The 25,945-nt window shown below is 39.7% G+C and overlaps 1 protein-coding gene across 13 annotated transcripts in view; it reads left to right on the plus strand.

Moving 5' to 3' along the window:
* The window catches only part of LOC126473647 (liprin-beta-1), a 955,354-nt gene that overhangs the window by 826,430 nt on the left and 102,979 nt on the right, over window positions 1–25,945 (plus strand). For 12 of the 13 annotated variants that reach the window (XM_050100860.1, XM_050100862.1, XM_050100857.1 and 9 more), the window contains one exon: window positions 20,815–21,085. In XM_050100860.1, coding sequence (XP_049956817.1) covers window positions 20,815–21,085 — 271 coding nt within the window. The remainder of the gene's footprint in view (window positions 1–20,814; window positions 21,086–25,945) is intronic. The other variant, XM_050100851.1, reaches the window with a different exon arrangement.

Raw genomic sequence — 25,945 nt, forward strand, 5'->3', positions numbered from 1 at the left:
AAGCACAAGAATAATGAAACCACATCAGACCTGACCATAATATCTCCTCCTCCAAGAGGCAGGCATGCATTTAATTTGACTGATGAAATTGGTTGTATTCTTGATATGGTGAACACAGTGACCAGTGTGCAGAGTAAGGAGGCTGGCCAGATGTTTCACTATCTTAAAGTTGGCGATCCACTGGTGCTCATGATGGGACATTCAGGTGTGTTCTTCTTGTGAACCTACAATGTAGGTGGTAGAGGTGCACAAAGGACGAGATTTTTAATGACACTCTCTTCCAGTGAAGACCTCTTGAGAAGCTCTGACATTTGTCATTATTCTGGATGTCAGGTCCCTTGATAATTTTTGATATGTCTCCTCCTCCAGTATCAACCAAATCTTCACATCATAGTTGGCTCATTCCATGATGGTGGTTGCATTGCCTGTGTCAGCTGACAGGAGAGGCGTGGCACATGCATTGATGTTTCTCGTCATGATGTTGATAATGGCAAATTCTCTAATTTTTTGCTCTGAGCCATGCTGTTGCTGTGAAAGGCGGCTGAAATTCCCTTTCTGCTTTTCTTTGGTTGTCTTTTGTGATGACATTTGTTGTGCTGCTGTGGCTACATAAATTCATTCCCAATCCAAAGCTGAGAGGAATTCCATCAGCTGCAGGCAGATGGCCATTAGCTCGTGTCTGTCTATGTCCAACTGCTTTCTGGTCTTAAAGAAGTCTGCAACAATCATCATCTTGTAATCCTGGCAGCTGACAAGGGCAATGCAGCCATCGTAATGGAATGAGCTGACTGTGATGTAAAGGTTCGGTTGATGCTGGAGGAAGAGAGATATAAAAATTATCAAGGGACCTGACTCCAGAACAATGAGGAAGATTTTGGAGCTTCTCAAGAGGTTTTCACTGGAAGAGAATGTCATTACAAATTGCCTCCCTAGGGCACCTCGACCACCTACATTGTATGGCCTTACAGAGGTTCAGAAGAAGAACACACATTTAGTTCCCATTGTGAGCAGCATGGATCACTGTTTTACAGACCTGCTAAACATCTGGCCAGCCTCCTTACTGTGGACATTGGTCATCGTGTACACCATATCAAGAACATGACTGACTTCAATATTATGAGAAGGAAAGTTGCTACTCACCATATAGTGGAGATGCTGAGTCACAGATAGGCACAACAAAAAGACTTTCACACTTAAAGCTTTTGGCCAAAGGCCTTCGTAAACAATAGACACACACACACACACACACACACACACACACACACACACACACACACACACACACACACACACACACAACTCACACACAGGGCTGCTGTTTCGGGCAACTGAAACCGCACTGCGAGCAGCAGCATCAGTGCATGATGGGAGTGGTGACTGGGTGGGGGTACGGAGGAGGCGGGGAGGGGGAGGGATAGTATAGTGGGGATGGTGGACAGTGAAGTGCTGCAGGTTAGGCAGTGGGCAGGGGAGAGTTGGGGAGGGGGGGTAGTGGAAAAGGAGAGAAATAAATAAATAAAACCAAAAAGACTGGGTATGTTGTGGAATTATGGCTGTGTAGTGCTGGAATGGGAGTAGGGAAGGGGCTGGATGGATGAGGACAGCGACTAACGAAGGTTGAGGCCAGGAGGGCTACAGGAACATAGGATTTATTGCGGGGAAAGTTCCTGTTTGCACAATTCAGAACAGTTGGTGTTGGTGGGAAGGATCCATATGGCACAGGAAGTGAAGCAGTCATTGAAATGAAGGATATCACATTGGCAGCATGTTCAGCAACAGGGTGGTCCACTTGTTTGTTGGCCATAGTTTGTCGGTGACCATTCATGCGGACAGACAGCTTGTTGGTTGTCATACCTACGTATAATGCAGCACAGTGGTTGCAGCTTAGCTTGTAGACTACATGACTGGTTTCACGGATAGCCCTGCCTTTGATGGGATAGGTGGTGTTAGTGACCGAACTGGAGTAGGTGGTGGTGGGAAGATGTATGGGACAGGTCTTGCATCTAGGTCCATTACAGGGGTATGAGTAATGAGGTAAGGGATTGGGAGCGGGGGTTGTGTAAGGATGGACGCGTGTATTGTGCAGTTTAGGTGGATGGCGGAATACTACTGTGGGAGGGGTGGGAAGGGTAGTGGGCAGGACATTTTTCATTTTAGGGCTTGACAAGAGGTAATTGAAACCCTAGTGGAGAATGTAATTCAGTTGCTCCAGTCATGGGTGGTATTGAGTTACGAGGGGAATGCTCCTCTGTGGCCAGACGGTGGGACTTTTGAAAGTGGTTGGAGACTGGAAAGATAAAGCACAGGAGATTTGTTTTTGTACACGGTTGGGAGGATAATTAAGCTCAGTGAAGGCTTCAGTGGGACCCTTGGTATATTTCGAGAGGGACTTATCGTCGCTGCAGATGCGACTACCATGGGTGCCTAGGCTGTATGGAAGGGACTGACTTCATAAGTTGAATTAAATACCTCCATCTTGGAGAAGGAGATATTGTGGTCAGCTTGGCTGTGGTCTCATTATTCATGCGCATTCCCATCCAGGATTCCATGGACCTGCTGTCTCAGTTATTTGATGACACCATTGTGGATTTATTTAAGCGCTCTTGGAAATCATATTTGTTGTATGATGGAGAATATTTTAATCAGACAGATGGAGTCACAATGGGGAGCCCATTAACTCCAATTGCAGCCAACCTATGTAAAGACCAATACTAAGGACGACATAACTCCTGCAAAGCCTCATTGGTTTCATCATTACATCAGCAACAGGTTAATTGTCTTCTCATGGACATGATAATCTGGGAGAACTCTTGGACTGTATCCACGACGACAAATTCACAATGGAGGTAAAGATCAATGGCGCCTTGCCTTTCCTTGACAACTTCACATGCCATAAAGCAAATGGGTATCACAGCCACAATGTTTAATGGAAACTCATCCACATGGACCAATATCTGCGCGCTAACAGCTCTCACAGTCTGTCGCAGAAACATTCTATTCCAAGGTCCTCACAGAAACGTTCTATTCCAAGGTCCTCACAGAAACGTTCTATTCCAAGGTCCTCGGTGCATCAAATGGAAACAATCTTTTGCTGAAAACCTGCCGAAGCCACTGAGTCGCTTACAGAAAGTATTCAAGGAAAATGGCTACAACAACTGCCAGATTTCGCAAGCCATCTTTCTGAGATCACGGAAGCAGAAGGACGCCAAGGAGGATTCGAAGAAGCTTCCATTTTTGCTATTCTGTAGCTCAGTAACAGGAAAGATTTGCCGGCTCCTAAAGAGGCCTAAAATCGATCCTGTCTTCAGGGCTCCAACAAAAATTTGACAACTCAAGGGGCCTGTGAAAGGTGATGCAGACCTCAGAATGCTAGGAGTATATAAAATACTGAGTGCATGTGGAGAGTTTTATATCAGACAGGTAGTGTGTACTATTGAACAGTGATGTGTACAAAACAAGACATGCTTTCACCTTTGGTACCCTCAGAAATCAGCTTTAGCAGAGAATGCTGTAGAAATTGGGCTTTATATAGCATTCAAAGAGAGATCAGTTATTACACGGACTATGAGCTTCTGGGATAGCGTAATTAAAGAAGCAATTGAGTTAAAAATTTGTGACAACACCCTCAATACAGATGGTGGCCTACAGCTAAGCACAGCTTGAGACCAGGCCATGGGATGGTTGAAGTGGGCATGACATGCGCACAATGAATACATTACTCTACATGATGTTGGAGCAGGCACCTGTGATGTCACAGAAGGTAGCAAACAATCACCACTTGACACTGGCCGAGGAGTACTCGGCTGAAAGCGAATTTATTTTAAACCACTTGACGTGGCCGGAAGCTCTAGAGAATTTTATCAGTGCGTATCACCATGAAACCGTGCACTCATACAGTTGTTTCCATTTTACAGTTTGTCATCTGCAACTACTATGCATAGAACTTAATGTAGAAGTTATTTACGTCAAAATTTTTATGGTTGAGAATGTTGTGGTTAGGCCTAACATTAATTAATTCTGTGTGGAAGAGTGTGTGTGTTTGTGACTATGTATGCAATATGTTACACTTTTTCCCCACTATCTTCACTGTGAAAAACTGCAGGATATTTCACAGACTTTGTGGGGTGGCAGAAAGTGGTGCAGAGAGATGTGGTAAAGAACTGAAGGATAGCTGTCTTCCTTTCAGGGCACATTGAAAAGTAGTCAAAGTCCTGATTAATAATGTGATTCAACTGCTCCAGTCTGTGATGTTATTGTGCAATGAGACGAGTGCCCTTTTGCAGCCAGTTTAGGTTTAGTTGGTGTATTTGGAACAAGCGAGAATTTAACATAAACAAATTTTTTTGTGAACTAAGTTTTGGGGGTTGTCCTCACATCTGACAGACCTAGTGTGGGCCAAATTGAAAGCAACCAGTGATCAAAGATGTGTTTCTAACTTTGAGAACGAGTTTTCATCACTTCAAAAGTGATTGTATCACTTGCAAAAGTCGCGGCAGTAGCTGTTTGATTATTCACGAAGTATCATGTTTATCAGTTACCTGGAAAAGACTGGACTCGCATTTGGGAGGACGACAGTTCAATCCCGCTTCCGGCCATCCTGATTTAGGTTTCCCATGATTTCCTTAAATTGCTCCAGGCAAATGCCGGGATGGTTCCTTTGAAAGGGCACGGCTGACTCCCTTCCCCATCCTTCCCTAATCCGATGAGACCGATGACCTCGCTGTCTGGTCTCCTTCCCCAAATAACACAACCCAACCCTGGAAAAGGTAATGTGTCATGCCCCTGTGTTGTATTTTTCCATGAAAAAGCAGCCAGAGCCAAAAATATAGGATTGGAATTTCTAGCCCCTTCTTGTTTACATTCGTATAATTTTTTGCCATGTGAACATTGTGAAAAAAGTTTTTGCTGGGACATTTGTTCATAATCATGATGATAATGTGTGTTACATGTATGAGAGGGACCGAATGAAATTTTTCATACATCTTATCTTCTAAATTACTACCTAAGAACTTTTTCTGTCTCAGTAATTTTTTCTAATGTGTGGTGTTGTGTAAGTACACAAGTGACAGTACGCCAATATTATTATTATTATTATTATTATTTTTTAATTGACACCTATTCTTGTCTTCTGCTTGAATCTTTCTCCATTTCCAGAAGCTTTCTGTTGCTTCATTCAGTTTTATTACAAACAAGATGATACAGTCTCAGATAGTCGATAATTAAGTTAAAGTGTCTTTTTTTGTTTTATTTACTTTTGAGGAAGAAGGAAGAAATATACCACTTCTCAGCAGGTTTGCTTTAGTGCATGATGACACTACTGGGACTGTTAACCTTTTGTGTATGTAGTGCTTATCTCTTATGCATGTAAATTACCACTTGGAGTATTATTAATGAATTTGTTTGTACAGAATGTAAAAAGCATGCTATAGTGTTACTTTTATGCAAATTTTGATGATTGCTATGATTATATGAAGTAACAGTTATTAAGAAAACAGTGTCACACATTTTCTTTGCTGTTAATCAAACATTCATACTTACAGTGACCAATGTCTTCTTTACCCCCTTCCTCCTGGCTTCTCGCTCCGTTTAATGAAATCATGTGCTATTCATACTGCAATTGTCTGGAGTAATGCTATATAGTATGGGATCTGTACCATATAGGATTGATGGTGGACATCTGAAAATTTCAAAGAAGGGTAGCTCATTTTTGTTTTACAGTGCAATTGAGGATACAGTGTAATGGATGTCATAAGCAAATTTGAGTGGCAATCATTAAAAAAAAAAGGAGTTTTTCGTTGTGGCAAGAGATTTTCACAAAAATTCAGTCACTAACTTTCTCCTCTGAATGCCAAAATATTTTGTTCATTTCCACATAGATTGTTATGAAATAAGAATAGTCTGAGCTCACACAATATATTTAGGTGTTCAATTATCCCATGATGTGCTAATTGTGAGTGAAACAGTAGGGAAATAGCCTGAAAGTGTTTCTATGAAACCTCTGAAAACACGTAAGTGTGAATTGCATGGTCATCATGTTGTTTATTTGTTTGTCCAAGAATCATTGTAGTACATTGTTTGTACATTTCATGTAGGACAGTGGTAAACCTAGTTAATTTACAATACAGTAGTCATTTTGGCATCATTATTGACAATAAAAATGTATTATAATGTAGGTTGGTGTACTACATTGCTTCTACAGGTGTAAAATTTGATAAATGATGTTAACTTATAACGAAGTTCCATTAATTCAGGCAAAGAACAGAAGAAGTGGTCAAGAAGGAACTGTTTTAACTTTATTTTAAATTCATTTAATGTTGGTATGCATTCTAGGTCAGAAGGCAAACGGTTATATAGCATAACTCCAGTACGATACACTCAATGCAAACGGTTATATAGCATAACTCCAGTACGATACACTCCTCTTTTACATAAGTTTGTATTTACGGCTTTACTGTGTTAATGTGTAGGTTCATCTTCTGCCTAATTTCATATGTGTGTATATCACAGTTGTGTCTGAAGAGATTTTGCTTTTTTAAGATGCTGCCTTTTGTGAAAATTAGTATTTTGTACATATACAAGCAAAGCAGTGGCAATATTATGAGAGTTTTAAAAGGGGTCTACAGGAATCCTTGCATTTAGCTTTTTTTATCACCCTTATGATCTTCTTCTTTATTTTAAATGCTTTTGTAGAATTTGTGGAATTTCCCCAAAAAAATTATTCCGTGCATAAGTAGTGACTGTATACCACAATGGTACATTGTCAGCACTGATGAGCAGCTTGTATTCTGAGTGGGGAACCTAGCAGCATGTTTGTTGTTGTGGTCTTCAGTCCTGAGACTGGTTTGATGCAGCTCTCCATGCTACTCTATCCTGTGCAAGCTTCTTCATCTCCCAGTACCTACTGCAACCTACATCCTACTGAATTTGCTTAGTGTATTCATCTCTTGGTCTCCCTCTACGATTTTTACCCCCCACACTGCTCCAATACTAAATTGGTTATCCCTTGATGCCTCAACACATGTCCTACCAACCGATCCCTTCTTCTTGTCAAGTTGTGCCACAATTCCTCTTCTCCCCAATTCTACTCAATGCCTCCTCATTAGTTATGTGATCTACCCATCTAATCTTCAGCATTCTTCTGTAGCACCACGTTTCGAATGCTTCTATTCTCTTCTTGTCCAAACTATTTATCGTCCATGTTTCACTTCCATACATGGCTACACTCCATACAAATACTTTCAGAAACGACTTCCTGACACTTAAATCTATACTCGATGTTAACAAATTTCTCTTCTTCAGAAACGCTTTCCTTGCCATTGCCAGTCTACATTTTATATCTTCTCTACTTCGGTCATCATCAGTTATTTTGCTCCCCAAATAGCAAAACTCCTTTACTACTTTAAGTGTCTCATTTCCTAATCTAATTCCCTCAACATCACCCGACTTAATTCGACTACATTCCATTATCCTCGTTTTGCTTTTGTTGATGTTCCTCTTGTACCCTGCTTTCAAGACACTATCCATTTCATTCAACTGCTCTTCCAAGTCCTTTGCTGTCTCTGACAGAATTACAATGTCATCGGAGAACCTCAAAGTTTTTATATCTTCTCCATGGATTTTAATACCTACTCCGAATTTTTCTTTTGTTTCCTTCACTGTTTGCTCAATATACAGATTGAATAACATCGGGGATAGGCTACAACTCTGTCTCACTCCCTTCCCAACCACTGCTTCCCTTTCATGCCCCTCCACCCTTATAACTGCCATCTGGTTTCTGTACAAATTGTAAATAGCCTTTTGCTCCCTGTATTTTACCCCTGCCACCTTCAGAATTTGAAAGAGCGTATTCCAGTCAACATTGTCAAAAGCTTTCTCCAAGTCTACAAATGCTAGAAACATAGGTTTGCCTTTTCTTAATCTAGCTTCTAAGATAAGTCTTAGGGTCAGTATTGCCTCACGTGTTCCAACATTTCTACAGAATCCAAACCGATCTTCCCCGAGGTCAGCTTCTACTAGTTTTTCCATACGTCTGTAAAGAATCCGTGTTAGTATTTTGCAGCCATGACTTATTAAACTGATAGTTTGGTAATTTTCACATTTGTCAACACCTGCTTTCTTTGGGATTGGAATTATTGTATTCTTCTTGAAGTCTGAGGGTATTTCGCCTGTTTCATACATCTTGCTCACCAGAGGGTAGAGTTTCATCAGGACTGGCTCTTCCAAGGCTGTCAGTAGTTCTAATGGAATGTTGTCTACTCCTGGAGCCTTGTTTCGACTCAGGTCTTTCAGTGCTCTGCCAAACTCTTCACGCAGTATTATATCTCCTATTTCATCTTCATCTACATCAGGGGCGGGCAGGAATCCTGCACATGTGCGGTGCACTTGCACGCATGCAGTTAACAGGTGTTCCGCGTGCACACAGGGGCGAGCTGGCCACCCGCTTATCTCCCTTCCCCACCATACCCTCTGTCCGCTGCTTCCTCTGTAATGCGTTTTGTTTCCTAGCTTGCTTTATTGAGTGAATGAGTAAGGTTAGTAGGAGTGCTTGAAGAAATCATGGTTTGAAAGAGTACCTATTACCTAAGATACGTTTTATTTAATTATCACAGGTGGAGTTTACAATACGTTTAATATCTGGAACAAAATTTGTACATACAGACAAACACAAACAGTTACGTAAATTTTCATCACTGATGTTTGCTCTTAACTGAGACTTATTAATTCAGCAAATGGTTTTCCAGCTCTCGCTATATTAAGCGCAGTCTTATAACTTGCACATACCACTGGGCTATTATTGTTGTCATCCTGAAAACTTGAAAACAGTGCTCCATAAAATTTTAAGTCAGTTAGATGAGAGACATGACGAGAGAAAGTCGCAGATCTCTCGTGACAACAGCAACTACGACAAATTCAAATGGCTCTGAGCACTATGGGACTTAACTGCTGTGGTCATCAGTCCCCTAGAACTTAGAACTACTTAAACCTAACTAACCTAAGGACATCACACACATCCATGCCCGAGGCAGGATTCGAACCTGCGACCGTAGCGGTCGCGCGGTTCCAGACTGTAGTGCCTAGAACCGCTCAGCCACTCCGGCCGGCCAACTATGACAGATTCATCTGGTATCGTCAGATCGCTCTTCTTAAGCTCAGTCAATTCCCCATCCGCTCAGAATCCGACAATAAATTGTACTCGTCCTTGTGAAATTTGTTATAATGGCCTTCAGTACTAAACTTCCGTTGACCAGCGAGAATGCTGCCACATATTAAACATTTCGAATTTTCACGTTTTTGCACAAAGAAAAAATGATTCTCCCATTACTTTTTAAAAGATAGCAAATCTCCACTTCTCCGTTTCTTGAAATACAACGTTCACTACATAGTGCTCGCTTCACATCAACATCCGCAGTTTAGCCTGGTACTACACTGCTGCAACCTGCCGGCTGTCGCCACAGCCCCGGTCGACGCCTGCACGCGAGCAGCACACGTGCAGCGCTGTGCGCTCATGAGCCACGTGCAACGTTTGCCTGCCCCTGATCTACATCCTCTTCCATTTCCATAATATTGTCCTCAAGTACATCGCCCTTGTATAGACCCCCTATATACTCCTTCCACGTTTCTGCTTTCCCTTCTTTGCTTAGAACTGGTTTTCCATCTGAGCTCTTGATATTCATACAAGTGGTTCTCTTTTCTCCAAAGGTCTCTTTAATTTTCCTGTAGGCTGTATCTATCTTACCCCTAGTGAGATAAGCCTCTACATCCTTACATTTGTCCTCTAGCCATCCCTACTTAGCCATTTTGCACTTCCTGTCGATCTCATTTTTGAGACGTTTGTATTCCTTTTTGCCTGCTTCATTTACTGCATTTTATATTTTCTCCTTTCATCAATTAAATTCAGTATTTCTTCTATCACCCAAGGATTTCTACTAGTCCTCGTCTTTTTACCTACTTGATCCTCTGCTGCCTTCACTACTTCATCCCTCAAAGCTACCCATTTTTCTTCTACTGTATTTCTCTCCCCCATTGCTGTCAATAGTTCCCTTATGCTCTCCCTGAAACTGTGTACAACCTCTGGTTTAGTCAGTTTATCCGGGTCCCATCTCCTTAAATTCCCACCTTTTTGCAGTTTCTTAAGTTTTAATCTACAGTTCATAACCAATAGATTGTGGTCAGAGTCCACATCTGCCCCTGGAAATGCATTACAATTTAAAACCTGGTTCCTAAATCTCTGTCTTACCATTATATAATCTGAAACCTGTCAGTATCTCCAGGCTTCTTCCATGTATACAACCTTCTTTCATGATTCTTGAACCAAGTGTTAGCTATGATTAAGTTATGCTCTGCGCAAAATTCTACAAGGCGGTTTCGTCTTTCATTTCTTAGCCCCAATCCATATTCACCTACTGTGTTTCCTTCTCTCCCTTTTCCTACTGCCAAATTCCAGTCACCCATGACTATTAAATTTTCATCTCTCTTCACAATCTGAATAATTTCTTTTATTTTATCATACATTTCTTCAATTTCTTCGTCATCTGCAGAGCTAGTTGGCATCTAAATTTGTACTACTGTAGTAGGCATGGGCTTCGTATCTCTCTTGGCCACAATAATGCATTCACTATGCTTTTTGTAGTAGCTTACCTGCATTCCTATTATCCTATTCATTATTAAACCTACTCCTGCATTACCCCTATTTGATTTTGTGTTTATAAGCCTGTAGTCACCTGACCAGAAGTCTTGTTCCTCCTGCCACCGAACTTCACTAATTCCCACTATATCTAACTAACCTATCCATTTCCCTTTTTAAATTTTCTAACCTACCTGCCCGATTAAGGGATCTGACATTCCACGCTCCGATCCGTAGAACGCCAGTTTTCTTTCTCTTGATAACGACATCCTCCTGAGTAGTCCCCGCCCGGAAATCCGAATGCTGGACTATTTTACCTCCGGAATATTTTACCCAAGAGGACGCCATCATCATTTAACCATACAGTAAAGCTGCATGCCCTGTGGAAAAATTACGGCTGTAGTTTCCCCTTGCTTTCAGCCGTTCGCAGTACCAGCACAGCAAGGCCGTTTTGGTTAGTGTTACAAGGCCAGATCAGTCAATCATCCAGACTATTGCCCTTGCAACTACTGAAAAGGCTGCTGCCCCTCTTCAGGAACCAGACGTTTGTCTGGCCTCTTAACAGATACCCCTCCATTGTGGTTGCACCTACGGTACGGATGGGGGGGGGGGGGGAATTCAGACTCATATTTAAATTTTTTAGGTGCACCTCCCACTTCAGATCTGCCTGAACATGCAAGCCTACAAATTTTGTATGACCGATCTTGACACATTTTTTCCTTCGATTGTGAAAACAGGATTTGCAGGACGGTGGTTTTGCGTGGTGTGGAAGTTAACTGCCATAGTTTTTTCAGAAATTGTGATTAGCTTTTGGTCCTGAACCAGTGCATTAAGATATGCGTAACTGATATTGCTGCCTCGTGTAGATTTTCCCCATCATGTATTTTACTAGACAAGTCATTTATATACAGCAGAAACAGAACAGGTCCCAGAACTAACCCTTGTGGGACTCCATACTTGATTTTCCCCTTGTCACTGTAAAAACTAGAAATTTTTTGTGTTTCACTATCTTTGTGTTTTATTTCTGTAATCTGATGGTGATTACTAAGGCACAACTGGGGCCACCTTTCAGACTGGCCTCTAATTCCATAATTAATTTACGCAAGAGAATGCCATAATCAATAACATGAAAGGCTGTATTTAGATCCAGAAATATCCCAGATACATGTTGCGTATCATCCACTGCTTTTGCTACTTCATTTAAGAAAGCAAAATTTGTCGTCTGAGTTGACTTTCCAGCTCTGAACCCTTATTGCACATGTACGTGAAGATGTTTCACGTACCGCTATGATTCCTCTAGTTTTCCCTTCCAGTAATAAATGGTGAATGAAACGATTACTGTAGTTATGCTTCTCTGTGGGCTTGAATATCTCTGATTTAACCTTTAAGGGCATTTTTTGATATATAGATATAAATGGGAGGAAGCAATATGTTGTTAGACCCTTCTTGGAAAGAAGACTCTCAGAATTCTAATAATAAATGTCCTTGTGTTGCAAAACCTTCCCTTGTAGCTTCTACCACTGTAGTTGAGTATCTCTGTTACAAAAGCTTTGTAAGCTACTTGTCTGATGGATGAAGTATATTTCCTTAGAAATCTTTCAACAAATCTCAGCTCGGTACCTGATTTATCTACAGTTTAATGCAGTGACTCCACTTGTGGTCACCCTGGAGAAAGAAATACTCATAAGTATGTTTGGGGTACCAGAAAATTAAAGCATAAAAACCACAAGATGTACAGAAAAATGACAAATACCAGTGGATAGAGTGCCCTTCCAAGTTCCCATTTGCAATCACACAATGGCGTAGTTGCAGAGGGCGTCACTAGTAATGAAACATGTCAGAATATGCAGACAAATCATCCACCCCACATGCATCAAATTAGTTTGGGCCTGCAGACAGGCAATCAGATCAAAAGATTTGAAAAGGGGGCTGCTGTTGTTGCACATGTGCACATATTTCACACACATATTAACATTTGCCACATCATAAAAGGCGCCCATATTCAGCACCTGTAATGTGAGTTAAAAATTTGGGGAGATGTTCTATCGACTGATGCATCTGTTTACCATATGTCTTGCTGTTTTCAGGCAGTCGTCTTCTGAAACCCCGTACGTACTTATGAGTAATACTGTATTCTTACATATTTAGGATCTTAACTGTTTACAGTGATTGTTTGCCAGTCATTTAATCAGGCAATAATGTGTCTTTATGCATCTGTAAATGCTATAAATTATATCTGTTTATGTTGAAGGTGACAGCCCACCCCGCCACCAACTGTTGATTCTCTGCATGTCTTCTTGCATTTCACTATAATTTTCTGACACTGTGACTTCCCAATATACAACTGTGGCATTCACAAACTACCTCCTGAGGCTTCCAACTTTATTCACTGGGTCATTTAAGTATATTGTGAATGTAATGGTCTTATAACTCTCACTTGTGTTGTGCTCAGAGCTTCTTTCATCTGAGAGAATTTCTCCCTGTTAAGAATTACTTGCTGTGCTTGGAAGTTTTTAACCCTATTACAATTCTGGTATGCAAAAGGTAGTTGTCACCCTTGTCCCTCAGACACCTTACTAAGTGACACCCCGGAGCTGTATCAAATAAAAGTCAAGGGGTACAACCTGAGAATCACAGTTGAATCACTGTGTACTGCCTTTTGGATATCACAGAAAGAGAAAACTGGATGGCACAAGATCACCGTTTGCAGAGTCCATGTTTATCGATTTTTGGTCTCCAAAACAGCCGTAATACATAGCATTAAACATGTTTCGTCAGCCTGTATTTAGATTCCAAAACCCCAATTGAAAACAGGAATGATCTACATTTTCCCTATCACCTGGACCCTTCAGTATCACACAGACCTGCAGTAAACCTTTTATTTTTTCTTGCCAAATTACAACTTTTTTTGATGAATTGGCTGGATGCTGAATTCTCGTTGTTTGACAGTTTGTTATAAATGCAATCCTCTTATGAAATGGTTACTGTATTGGAGGTAAGATGAAGCTTTCTGAGTGGTCTAAGAAGCTAGCTGAATATAGTAAGTGATATATGTTAACTTTTGAATTATTGAGTAAAAAAAGTAAATAACTACTCATAGCATAAGACAGAAATTAAAATTGAAAAATAAATGAACTGTGTTTGAATTTCTGTAGCCAGATCGTGAAATGAGATTATTTGTTCTTCATATGCTGTCCATAGCCACCTGTAGTACTATGGTATGTACCACCCTCTTTACCCCTCCAACACACTTGTCAAACCCTAGCTCAAGATTCCTACCCTCCAAATGACACATCTTTAAAACTTGCCCCAAGCAACCATTCACAAATTCCAGTCCCAATACTAACAAAAGCAACAGTATGAAAGGCAGGACCATGTGGGAGACTACACATTATTTAATACTTCACTTATGTTCACTACTTGTTTTGTTTTGACAAATGTTCACAACTTTTTTTTGTTGAAATCCACCTTATACACGACTTTTCTAAATTCACTCAACAGGGTTTCAGAGATCCCCATGGAAGTTCTCTGAGAGTTTTAATAGATTATTCTGACCTATTATGATTGGAGAAAACGGTTTCTGAATTTCTTGACATCTTGTATCAGACTGGCTTGATATGGGCAACAAGCAGCAGAACAGTACAGAGCAAGCCATGCTAGAGTCTTGTATACAGTTGCCTGAATAGATAAAATGCACTTTCTAAGAATTCTCCCAACACATCTGCCTTAAATTTACCTTTACTGGTACGGAAACGACATTTTCATTCCATTTAATATCACTAGGATGTGTTCGTCTACGTATTTAAATTGTGTGGCAAGATCCAGAAATGGGAGCATACGTCTCTTAATTTCGCAACAATGGTGCTTTCACAGTGCAGGTATAGAAAGTATGATGATGGAATGCAGGTGGGAGATGTTCTTGCCATATATACTTTGTACTCTTGAAATGCTCTTCTTCTTCTTCTTCTTTCTTGGCTCTACAGCTCATGATGAGCCTTGGCCTCTTCTGCAATTTCCTTCCATCTCTCTTGGTCCTTTGCCAATACTCTCCAGTTTCTATAGCCCATCTTCCTAAGATCTTAGATTACTACATCTTCCCATCTGGCTCTTGGTCGACCACGTCCTCTCTGCCCTCCTGGCTTTCCTTGTAATATTCTTTTTGGTACTTTGTATCATTCATGCGAGCCACATGTCCCGCCCACCTCTGTCTGGATGATTTCACTATCCTTCTGATGGGTTGGTCTTTGTATATTGTACACAACTCATGGTTGTATCTCCTCCTCCCTCTCCCTCTTTCACAGATTGAGCCTATAATTCGTCTAAGTACCTTTCTTTCAAATGCATCCAGTTTTCAATATCTTTAGTTGTTAATGTCCAGGCTTCAGAGGCATATGTAAGCACTGGTCGTATAAGTGATTTATACATAGTTAATTTTGTGGTACGAGTCAGGAGCCTTGAGGATAGAAGTCTTGTTAGGGAAAAATAGGCTCTGTTGGCCAGTATTAATCTCTGCTTAATTTCAAAGGAGGTATTATTTGGATGTGTTACTGTCGAGTCCAGATACTTGAAATGTTCAACTATCTCAAATGTATAATTGCTCATTGTTATTGCATTTGGCATATTTTCTCTATGTGCTTTTCCAGCTGCCATATATTTTGTTTTTTGTTCATTAATAATTAACCCCATGTTCCTAATGGCTAAGCAGGGATGGCTAGAGGACAAATGTAAGGATGTAGAGGCTTATATCACTAGGGGTAAGATAGATACTGCCTACAGGAAAATTAAAGAGACATTTGGAGAAAAGAGAACCACTTGTATGAATATCAAGAGCTCAGATGGAGACCCAGTTCTGAGCAAAGAAGGGAAAGCAGAAAGGTGGAAGGAGTATATAGAGGGTCTATACAAGGGCGATGTGCTTGAGGACAATATTATGGAAATGGAAGAGGATGTAGATGAAGATGAAATGGGAGATACGATACTGCGTGAAGAGTTTGACAGAGCACTGAAAGACCTGAGTCGAAACAAGGCCCCCATAGTAGACAACATTCCATTGGAACTACTGACGGCCTTGGGAGAGCCAGTCATGACAAAACTCTACCCTCTGGTGAGCAAGATGTATGAAACAGGCGAAATACCCTCAGACTTCAAGAAGAATATAATAATTCCAATCCCAAAGAAAGCAGGTGTTGACAGATGTGAAAATTACCGAACTATCAGTTTAATAAGTTACAGCTGCAAAATACTAACACGAATTCTTTACAGACGAATGGAAAAACTAGTAGAAGCCAACCTTGGGGAAGATCAGTTTGGATTCCGTAGAAACACTGAAACACGTGAGGCAATACTGACCTTATGACTTATCTTAGAAGAAAGATTAAGGAAAGGCAAACCTACGTTTCTAGCATTTGTAGACTTAGGGAAAGCTTCTGACAATGGTGACTGGAATACTCTCTTTCAAATTTTAAAGGTGGCATGGGTAAAATACAGGGAGCGAAAGGCTATTTACAATTTGTACAGAAACCAGATGGCAGTTATAAGAGTCGAGGGACATGAAAGGGAAGCAGTGGTTGGGAAGGGAGTAAGGCAGGGTTGTAGCCTCTCCCCGATGTTATTCAATCTGTATATTGAGCAAGCAGTAAAGGAAACAAAAGAAAAATTCGGAGTAGGTATTAAAATCCACGGAGAAGAAATAAAATCTTTGAGGGTCGCGCCGATGACATTGTAATTCTGTCAGAGACAGCAAAGGACTTGGAAGAGCAGTTGAATGGAATGGACAGTGTCTTGGAAGGAGGATATAAGATGAACATCAACAAAAGCAAAACGAGGATAATGGAATGTAGTCGAATTAAGTCGGGTGATGCTGAGGGAATTAGATTAGGAAATGAGACACTTAAAGTAGTAAAGGAGTTTTGCCATTTGGGGAGCAAAATAACTGATGATGGTCGAAGTAGAGAGGATATAAAATGTAGGCTGGCAATGGCAAGGAAAGCTTTTCTGAAGAAGAGAAATTTGTTAACATCGAGTATAGATTTAAGTGTCAGGAAGTCGTTTCTGAAAGTATTTGTATGGAGTGTAGCCATGTATGGAAGCAAAACATGGATGATAAATAGTTTGGACAAGAAGAGAATAGAAGCATTCGAAATGTGGTGCTACAGAAGAATGCTGAAGATTAGATGGGTAGATCACACAACTAATGAGGAAGTATTGAACAGGATTGGGGAGAAGAGAAGTTTGTGGCACAACTTGACCAGAAGAAGGGATCGGTTGGTAGGACATGTTCTTAGGCATCAAGGGATGACCAATTTAGTATTGGAGGGCAAAGTGGAGGATAAAAATCGTAGAGGGAGACCAAGAAATGAATACACTAAGCAGATTCAGAAGGATGTAGATTGCAGTAGGTACTGGGAGATGAAGCAGCTTGCACATGATAGAGTAGCATGGAGAGCTGCATCAAACCAGTCTCAGGACTGAAGACAACAACAACAACAACAACATGTTCCTAGTGGCCTGTTCATGAGCTGTAAATGTCTCTTCCATTGCTTTTTGGGTTCTTGCTATTATATCTATGTCATTTGCGTAGGCCAGTATCTGCACCGATTTATAGAAGATCGTTCCTCTGTTCAGAAGGTTTGCGTTTCTCATCACCTTCTCCGGGGCGGCATTAAAGAGAAGGCATGCCAATGCACCCCCTTGTCGCACTCCATTATTAATACTCGATGTGTTGGACGTAATTCCTCCTATTCTTACACTACCTTGTGTTTCGCTCATTGTCATTCTCACCAGCCTTACCAACTTTCTAGAGATTCCCAGTTCATCTAGAGCTTGATATAACTGCTCTCTATTTATGCTATCATAAGCTGCTTTGAAATCTATAAAGAGGTGATGCGTGCCCACTCCAAATTCATTTGTTTTTTTCCAGGATTTGTCTTAAGGCGAATATTTGATCTATGGTTGACTTCCGAGGAAGGAATCCGCATTGGTACGGCCCCGTCTCCCTCTGTATAGTTGGGAGTATTCTGTCGATTAGTATATTAGAGAGTATTTTATATCCCAAATTAAGTAGTGTGATCCCTCTGTAATTGCCACACTCCATCTTATCTCCTTTCTCATATACGGGACATATGATACCCTCTTTCCATTGTTGGGGCATTTTATCCTCTTCCCATATTCTGGTGACCATTTTCAGAAGGCTTTGTTCCAGCTCTCTGCCTCCTTGTTTAAACAGTTCTGCTGGAATACCATCTTTTCCGGCCGCCTTGTTTTTTTCAATTTCTTCAGGGCAGTTTTCACTTCTTCTGTATTTGGTGGGGTAGTGTTGCTGTCTGGGTCCTCTTCCCCATTGGTGTCTGTTGGGTTCTCTGGTATAGTTATTCTAGGGTTGAGGAGACTATCAAAATACCTGTGCCATGTTTCGCATATTCCCTTCCCTTCACTTATTATATTCCCTGTCTCATCTTTTATTAAGCTTGTTTTGCTACCAAAAGGCTTCCGTGCCGCATTCACCTCTCTATAGAATTTTCTTATTTCAGTTTTGCTTCTCATGAGCTCCATTTCCTTGACACTTGCTTTCATCCATTCTCTCTTTTTTCTTTGGTGAGTCTTCTTCTCAATCCTCCATTTTTCTTTGTATTCTTTTACTATCCTCCTCGTACAGTGTGATTGCAGTGTCCTTCTATATGCTTTGTTCTTTTCTTCAGTTACTATTTCGCATTCAGTATCAAACCATGATGGTCTTACTTGTCTTGTCCCAATTCCAAGTATTTCTCTTGCCGATGTCTCCACCGTTGTGTTTATCGCTTCCCACTGATCTTCAATATTGTTATATTCTCCAGCGTTTTCCAGAATCCGAGTTATCTTCCCCTGATACTGTTCTCTTACTTCCACTGATTCTAGAGGTGTTATGTTATATTTCTGTGCCCTGGGTTGGTCTCCTTTCACTGTGTTAGATATCCTTGCCCTCACCCGTGTCCATACCAGAAAATGATCTGTATCTATGTTTGGGCCTCTGAGACTCCTCACGTCCAATAGGTCCGATTTGTGTCTCAGATCTATCGACACATGGTCGATCTGGTTTACTGTGTTTCCATCCAGTGAGTTCCATGTTCCCTTATGAATTTCTTTATGTGGGAACAGTGTTGATCCTATTACCATATTTCTAGATGCTGCAAACAGTATAAGCCTTGTTCCGTTATCATTACTTGTTGCGTGTTTGCTGTGGGGCCAATTATTGGTCGATACATCTGTTCTTTCCCCACCTGAGCGTTTAGGTCTCCAGCTATTATTTTAAGATGATGCCCTGGGCACTCATCATATACTCTTTCCAAAGATTCATAGAATACTTCTTTCTCTTCTTCTTCGGATTCTTCTGTTGGTGCATGGGCATTAATTATGGAGTAGGTAAAGAATTTCCCCTTTATCCAGAGTGTTGATAATCTTGGACTAATTGGTGTAAACCCTATTATGAAATGCTTTAATTGATGCTGTACAACAAATCCTGTCCCCAGCTGGTGATTTCTTTCACTGCAGCTATAGAATATCTTCACCTCTTTCTTTTCTTAAACTCCACCCCCTGTCCATCTAATTTCTTGTAGAGCTATTATACTTTGCTTCAGACTCATTATTTGATCCAGAATTACTTTCAATGCTCCTGGTTGATATAGGGATGTCACATTCCAAGTACCAATATATAGATCTGATCTATGCCTTATATTTCTCTTCTTCCTAATTTTCCCTCCTTTATTTACTTGTATTCCATCCTCTTTGTCCTTTTCCATGCCAGGTCTGTCTTCCTTCATCCGTCTGACTTTACTTTGTAGAAGTTTTGCAACAGTTGTTTTTTTTACAGAGCAGGCTGTCAACCCTGTGTCCAACCACTACCAGGGGACGGGTGATTTTTAATCAGGGTTTTCTTCCCTTAACCTTTGGAGACCCAACTCCCAATTGCAAGGCAGCAGTCATTGTTTTGCTAGTTTCGGTCCGCCCTGGGTATTTTATTTCTCCAGTGTCCACCATATCTGGTGATCATTCCCCAATCCGCCACCTGGGGAGGTGTCCGATGGGAGACTAGCAACTCCACACGGGACTCTTGAAATACACGATCCCATAATTAGAAAAATAGTTTTCCATAAGACAGATTACATCTGTCAGGGTAAGTCTCCCGTTACTAATCGTTAAATATCAGTGAGGCGAGGCAAAACCTTGATGACCTGCACGGCTTTTCTTCGATTTTTGTATTTTCAGTTTTGTGAGTCAATAATATCCCAGGCAAATGAGCAGTATTAAAGGCTGGGATTCCCTGATAAACTATGCCCTATCAGGACTATTACAATGACTCGTGATGTGTCTTTTCATGTTCTGTAATAAAATTCATGTGTGTTTTTCTGTCTGATAATAATGAATACTTTTGTATGCATGTGATTTATCACTGATGATATGCTTAAAAAAAAGTAGGGATTTTCATGTGCTGCTCATTACTGTGCACTTGCTTATGTTGAAGGTTAACTGTTAGTCATTGTGCTTACCACAACTCTTTGAAAGTGCCTTTTAAATCATAGTGTTTCTTACAGGAGTTAAAAGGAGTCCTGCTGTTTTGTGGTGGGGCTATCTTTTGCCTTATAACAAGGACACCTTGAAATTCCTGATGAATTCGGATGTCTTTTTATTAGGTGATAACAGATCCACTTGTCATCTGTTGTAGTGCCATTTTTGAAAATTCATCATTAGGAGATAGATCTCTGACAAAATCAACCAACAAGTGCATATTGACATTGAATAGGGTAGGTTGTGAAATCCTCTACACAGAGAACAGTCATTTTTGTAGTTCCCATGGAAATGCAACAGCTAGGAAATGAGTGGTAACAGAAGGAGCAGGAAGCTTGGAGGAGAAAGACGCTCCACAGGACTTTACACAAGTCACAGATTGGCCTATTCCTGGGCCAATTGCACACTAATTCAATAGAAGCTTGACTGTTGTGTACCAAGACTCTCTACAGAAGGCTGTGTGTGTGTGATCAGTGGTGGAAAGTGTTAGCTATTATGGAAAAAAGCAGCAGTATGAATTCAAGCTACTGTATTCAGCTATTAATGTGAAAGGAAACTGAATGCTTTACTGTCTGTCTGACGTAAGCAAGTAAAGTGCTTTAATTAGTTTGTTATTGGTTCTAAGTAACTGATTTGATTTCCCGTTACAGACACCACCAGCAAACTACCGACGCAAAGTGGATCACTATGGCAGCCTTCCACGGCAGCGATCTCTTGGAGCTACTATTGGAAGTTCTTGTGGTACCAGTGGGTCTGCTACCGCACCTGTTCCCCTCAGCCTCAGTTCTGTCACCATGGATGGTGTAGCCGCAAGGAAAGGCGTCGCCTTTGGTAAAGGACTTGGTCTTTCATCGTTGCTACATTTCCAACAGGCCAGGCGGAGGGTCGGGGGCGACAAGAGCTTCTCGACACCCAATCTAGGTGACCTGTCTAAGTGACTGTCCTCTATGAGCACGATAACTGAAGCTGCCACTGCAGATCAGTCTTCAGTACTTGCCTGAATGCCTGTCTCACTCACCAGCATGCCTGTTACGTATGTCTGCTTGTCTGAGGCTGCTTGTACAGACAGATGATTGTTATTGGCAACACTTTAGAAGACGGGCACTCACTGCATAATTGCCTAACATAGGGAGATAATTTTTAGTATTAAGGCAATAACTGCCTACAGAACTTTGTAAGAACTGACTAAACTAGCATGCATGAGGGGAAGGTGTATATGTCTGTACATACGTGTTTTTACTTCTGGTTGTTACATGCCTCAAAGGAGTCAGTAATTACGGTCCACTGTATGATTATGGCATAGTCTTTTCTATATAATGACAGTGACAAAAACTTTTATCTGGAGGGGGAATGTAGCATAAAAACAGTTGCTCACATTAGCTGTTAAACTAGTAACTGTGCTCTTGTCCAGTACTTCCACATTTTTTAACTCCCTGTCACTCATCCTCCCCATGTTGTCTGATAAGGTCTTAATGTCCATTTCTCTATCCTTTTCCATGTGATCCAATCACCAAACAGTATATTCATATTTAATTGAAAGTAGCCTCTCTTGTTCAAGAAGCAATGAGTTTTTAAGAATTTTTGCTATTTCCCATTTAAAACCACAATGATATTTACAAATTATCGTATTTCAACTCATTTCTCTGTAGCTGAGTCTTGGCTAATATCTTCATTAATTACACTCTTCATCTTTTGCAGCTGTGTTTTATCAGCTAGTATACTACAACTAATGTCAAAATTTGTGGTTGATATCAGTATAGTTTTCTTAGTGCTGGCACCACTCACCCCTAAGGTGTGATGTGAAACAGTGTTCATTTTTTCCTGTTGTTCAAATCTCTTGCTATATTTTGTATCATATCACCTTTTAAATCTTAAGAGAGAGATGACACAATAGTTTGTTGGATGTGCATTTAGGAGGATCAGGTTCAAATCCGAGTCCAGTCATCCAGATTTGAAATTTCTGTGTGTTTTCCTAAACCAGTTAGAGCAAATGGTGAGAAGGTTTCTTTGAGAAAGATGGTGGGCAGTTTCCTGTCAGTCCCTTTATTATCTGAACATCTGCTCCATTTACAATGACCTCATCATATATGGGATGTGAAACCTTTACCTACTGACTTTCTGACTTTTTACCCCCATGAGATTCACTGCTGTTATCTAAATTTAAATTTTCAGTGTATGTATGTTGTTCAGCAGTTTGCCATGCTGTCCATTTCTTTATGTACTGCAACCACTATGGCATTTTTTTCTAGCCACTACAACTTTGTCTTATTTTTGCCTTTTATGATTGGCTGCAGTAGCTGGTACTTTTGATTTAATGTGGGATGATACTAATAAGATTTTTTTTTAACGCCTATGAATTTTCGTGTAACTGGCACAAATGTCTTTTACATTTGTGCTGTCCATACGATTTTGAGACATTGACAGTAGATTGTGATGTTATAGTATACTATTTAATACAGTATAATTTAGAATTTTCAGTGGGGTCACTGAATAAAGTCTTTGGCTTATCTACGCCACAGGGTTCATGATCACACTTTTGCTGTCTGTTTCATTCAGTAAATATTTAAATTATTTTCCACTGATTATATATTCGAGAAATTAAAGTTTATTTGGTTGGATGTGTGGTTATAATGAATAAATAATGTTACACAACAATGTAGTTAGTAATTTAATATTTCCACTAAATTTTAAGTCAGTGTTACTACAGCCCCCATGTAGTGTTTCAAGATAATTATAAATTTTAAAGAAACTCAAAATTGCAAAATAATTCAAAGTGCACATATGAAAAAACACAAGTCCAACCAACTGCCTGATATGCACTATTGTGTTAGTGTTAAAGGCCCAACTCAGTGTTCACGGAAAATCGCAAGTGCCCTCACTCACACAAATTCTGAGTCCCAAAATTCAGACACTTTCAGCATGCCCCCTTTTATAGATGACAGCTAGGTTTCCTCCTAATTGCGACAAGCAACTTGTATGATTGTTCGCGAGTCTGATTACAGATTTCATCCTTATGTGTGATTTAAAACTGAGTACACCAAAAGATGTGCACTGAGATGCTGATTAAAATGATGTGCCATAATAAATGATTGGATGAATTGTTTATCAGAAATTGTAATTAAAACGAAAGGCAATTTTCAAATAATTATAACTATAATCACTCTTGGTGGACTGTGTCTTGAACATTCACACATAACTAGCACAGCATTCTTGTAGGAAATGAGCTACTGTTTCTGCTGGTGTCATCCATATTCATGTAACTCTGGTAAAATTTACATTATGAACAAAACTATGCAAAAATCTAATTAATTATGCAAAAATGGGAAGTTAACACTGAAAACTTACACTCTAAATGTTTTTCATAATGTGTGGTTACGTTTTCCGACACAAACTGCAATGCTGTTTGTGTATCTGTTTTGTAAAAGTAGTTACGCTGACTTTAATTGTTTAATTCAGACTCTTCTTATTGAGTAATTAAGTGCATAAAGAAATATGTTGGTAGTTCATATGATTCGCCTTGACAAGGTGCTTCCATTTTATAGGTCGATCTTCTCTGTGGCTTATTCAGTATAGATGTTAGTACTCATATAGCAATATGTTGTTACTGATGACTGTTTCACCTGTTAACTAATTAAATACTTTATTTCCATCGTCAATCTATATGTCAAATAAATGGTGTCATTTATGATTTGGTGTTTCATGGTCTGGTGTATGTTTAGTGAATTATGCTTCTTAAGCACAAATGTGTATTCCGATGACTGTCTTTGTGTGAACTACTAACAACATTTGTGACATCACTCCAGATGTCCTGCCACTGCTGCCATGCTTTGATGCCACATTTACCAGACTCCTGTCAAATGTCAGAGCGATGTGCACATGAGCGTTCATGCGATCAAACCTAAATAAGCCACCTTGGAGCTCTTTTCAGTATGTCTTGTCACAAAATCCACATATAAAATGTTACCAACATGAGAACTTTCAGTATTTGACCTCCTGTATTATATATTGGTTCCATCCAGATATAGCATTTTATAAATCAGATTAGGAGATCTAATTTTAAATCTGCATTAGTATGAGCAAGTTATAATTCATCTCTGTATCTGATCCATGAACTGAGCTGAGCTGAGTGTCTATGAGCTACTAAAAGACATGGTGTCGTTTGTGAATAACTCAGTTCTCATACTGATACTGAGGCCCGATTTAATTCTTATTCACCCACAAAATTTAGGAGATATTGATATTTTACACAGCTTCCCATAATTATGGTATCATCCTAATACTGGATATTATTTATCCAAACTCCATGAAATTGTGCCCCAGGTTTAATATCTGTCAGTTCTTTTTGAAGTGTTTGCTATGAATGAGTCGTGAACAGCAGGAACACAGCTGTTGGATGTAAGTGTATGATGCATCATTTTCTTTTATCTGAGCTCTCTTGTTTCAGTACAGATTTTACGAGTTTTAAAAATGTTAGTTAATGCCTTGAAGAATGTCAGTTCAGTTACTGGGTTCTACTCTGTCAAATACCTCGTCTTACGTACTAAAACACACTTGAATTTGCCCTCTGCTCTTAACATCTGTGCCTAATAATTGTGTTATGACAGTTACTTGTCTTCTAACTAAACATTTTTCAAAACCAAATTGAGAATCAACAAGAAAACTTGTGGTTTAATTTTTCCTGGAGGCTTTCACAAACATATTTTAATGGATAAAAGAGAAAACTTTATGATGTAGGATTTTGTGAATAATTCTGAGAAATAGTTAGAGCTTGGCTCATGAGCACTTGAGACCATGACCTTCACATGTCTGTGCATTTTGTTTTTATATGGTAATCCTTTTTTTGGTCAGTATTATAAAAAGGAAAGTTGCTACTCACCACATAGTGGTCACATGCAAACACAACTCAGACGTGCGACTGCAGTCCTCAATGGCCTAAAGCTTTATTTGTGTCTGTCTTTTTTTATGCCTGTCTGTGACTCAGCATCTAGCAACTGTCCTTTTCATAATGTGTTTTCAATTTTAAACTTGTCATAAATTGCCAATAAAGCAGGTACACTGCAACGAGTAAATCACTCACATTGCGAAATAATGTTCTAGCCATTACCACATACATTTTTCTCACGCATTGCTCAATTATTTTCTTAGCAATTTTTTTTTTTTTTTTTTTTTTTTTTTTTTTTTTTTTTTTTTTTTTTTTATAGTGTCAGTGAGTGAAATGTTAACAAAACATGGCTCACTGTTGAAGTAGCTGAAACATTTCTTATATAAAAGAACCAGATCTTAATTTAGTGCATTACCTCTGTTTATGGTGTTAGTTATATTAAAATTTTGTAATTATATTTCTCTAGGACATACACAAAAAAAACCACAGAATTACCTAAGATGTAGTGTAAGTGCTTAGCACATTTATAATAGTAGCAAATTGCAACATTTGCACAAATCATTACCATTTTAAAACTGCAAACTTTTAATTACATTGCATGTGCATGTCTCACCTACACAGAATCAATCTATAATTTGCATAGTAAAAGGAATAGGTAAACAGAATCATCAGTCATTTCTGTTGCATGTGGAATCATGAAGGTACCATCTGAAAAGCATGATGGATATTCCACAAATGTCTAGTAGTTACACAGTGTAGTTACCATTTTAGATCACTATAGGAATACTTGTGACTGCAGTAAATAGCTGTAAGAATTTTGTGTAATGTGATATTACAGAGTTCCTGGTGTATGCTGTGCCAAAGAGCGTCAATTTGAATCTGTTAACAGAGTGACACAA

This window comes from Schistocerca serialis, chromosome 4 (assembly GCF_023864345.2).
Source record: "Schistocerca serialis cubense isolate TAMUIC-IGC-003099 chromosome 4, iqSchSeri2.2, whole genome shotgun sequence".
In the NCBI taxonomy this organism is placed as follows: domain Eukaryota; kingdom Metazoa; phylum Arthropoda; class Insecta; order Orthoptera; family Acrididae; genus Schistocerca; species Schistocerca serialis.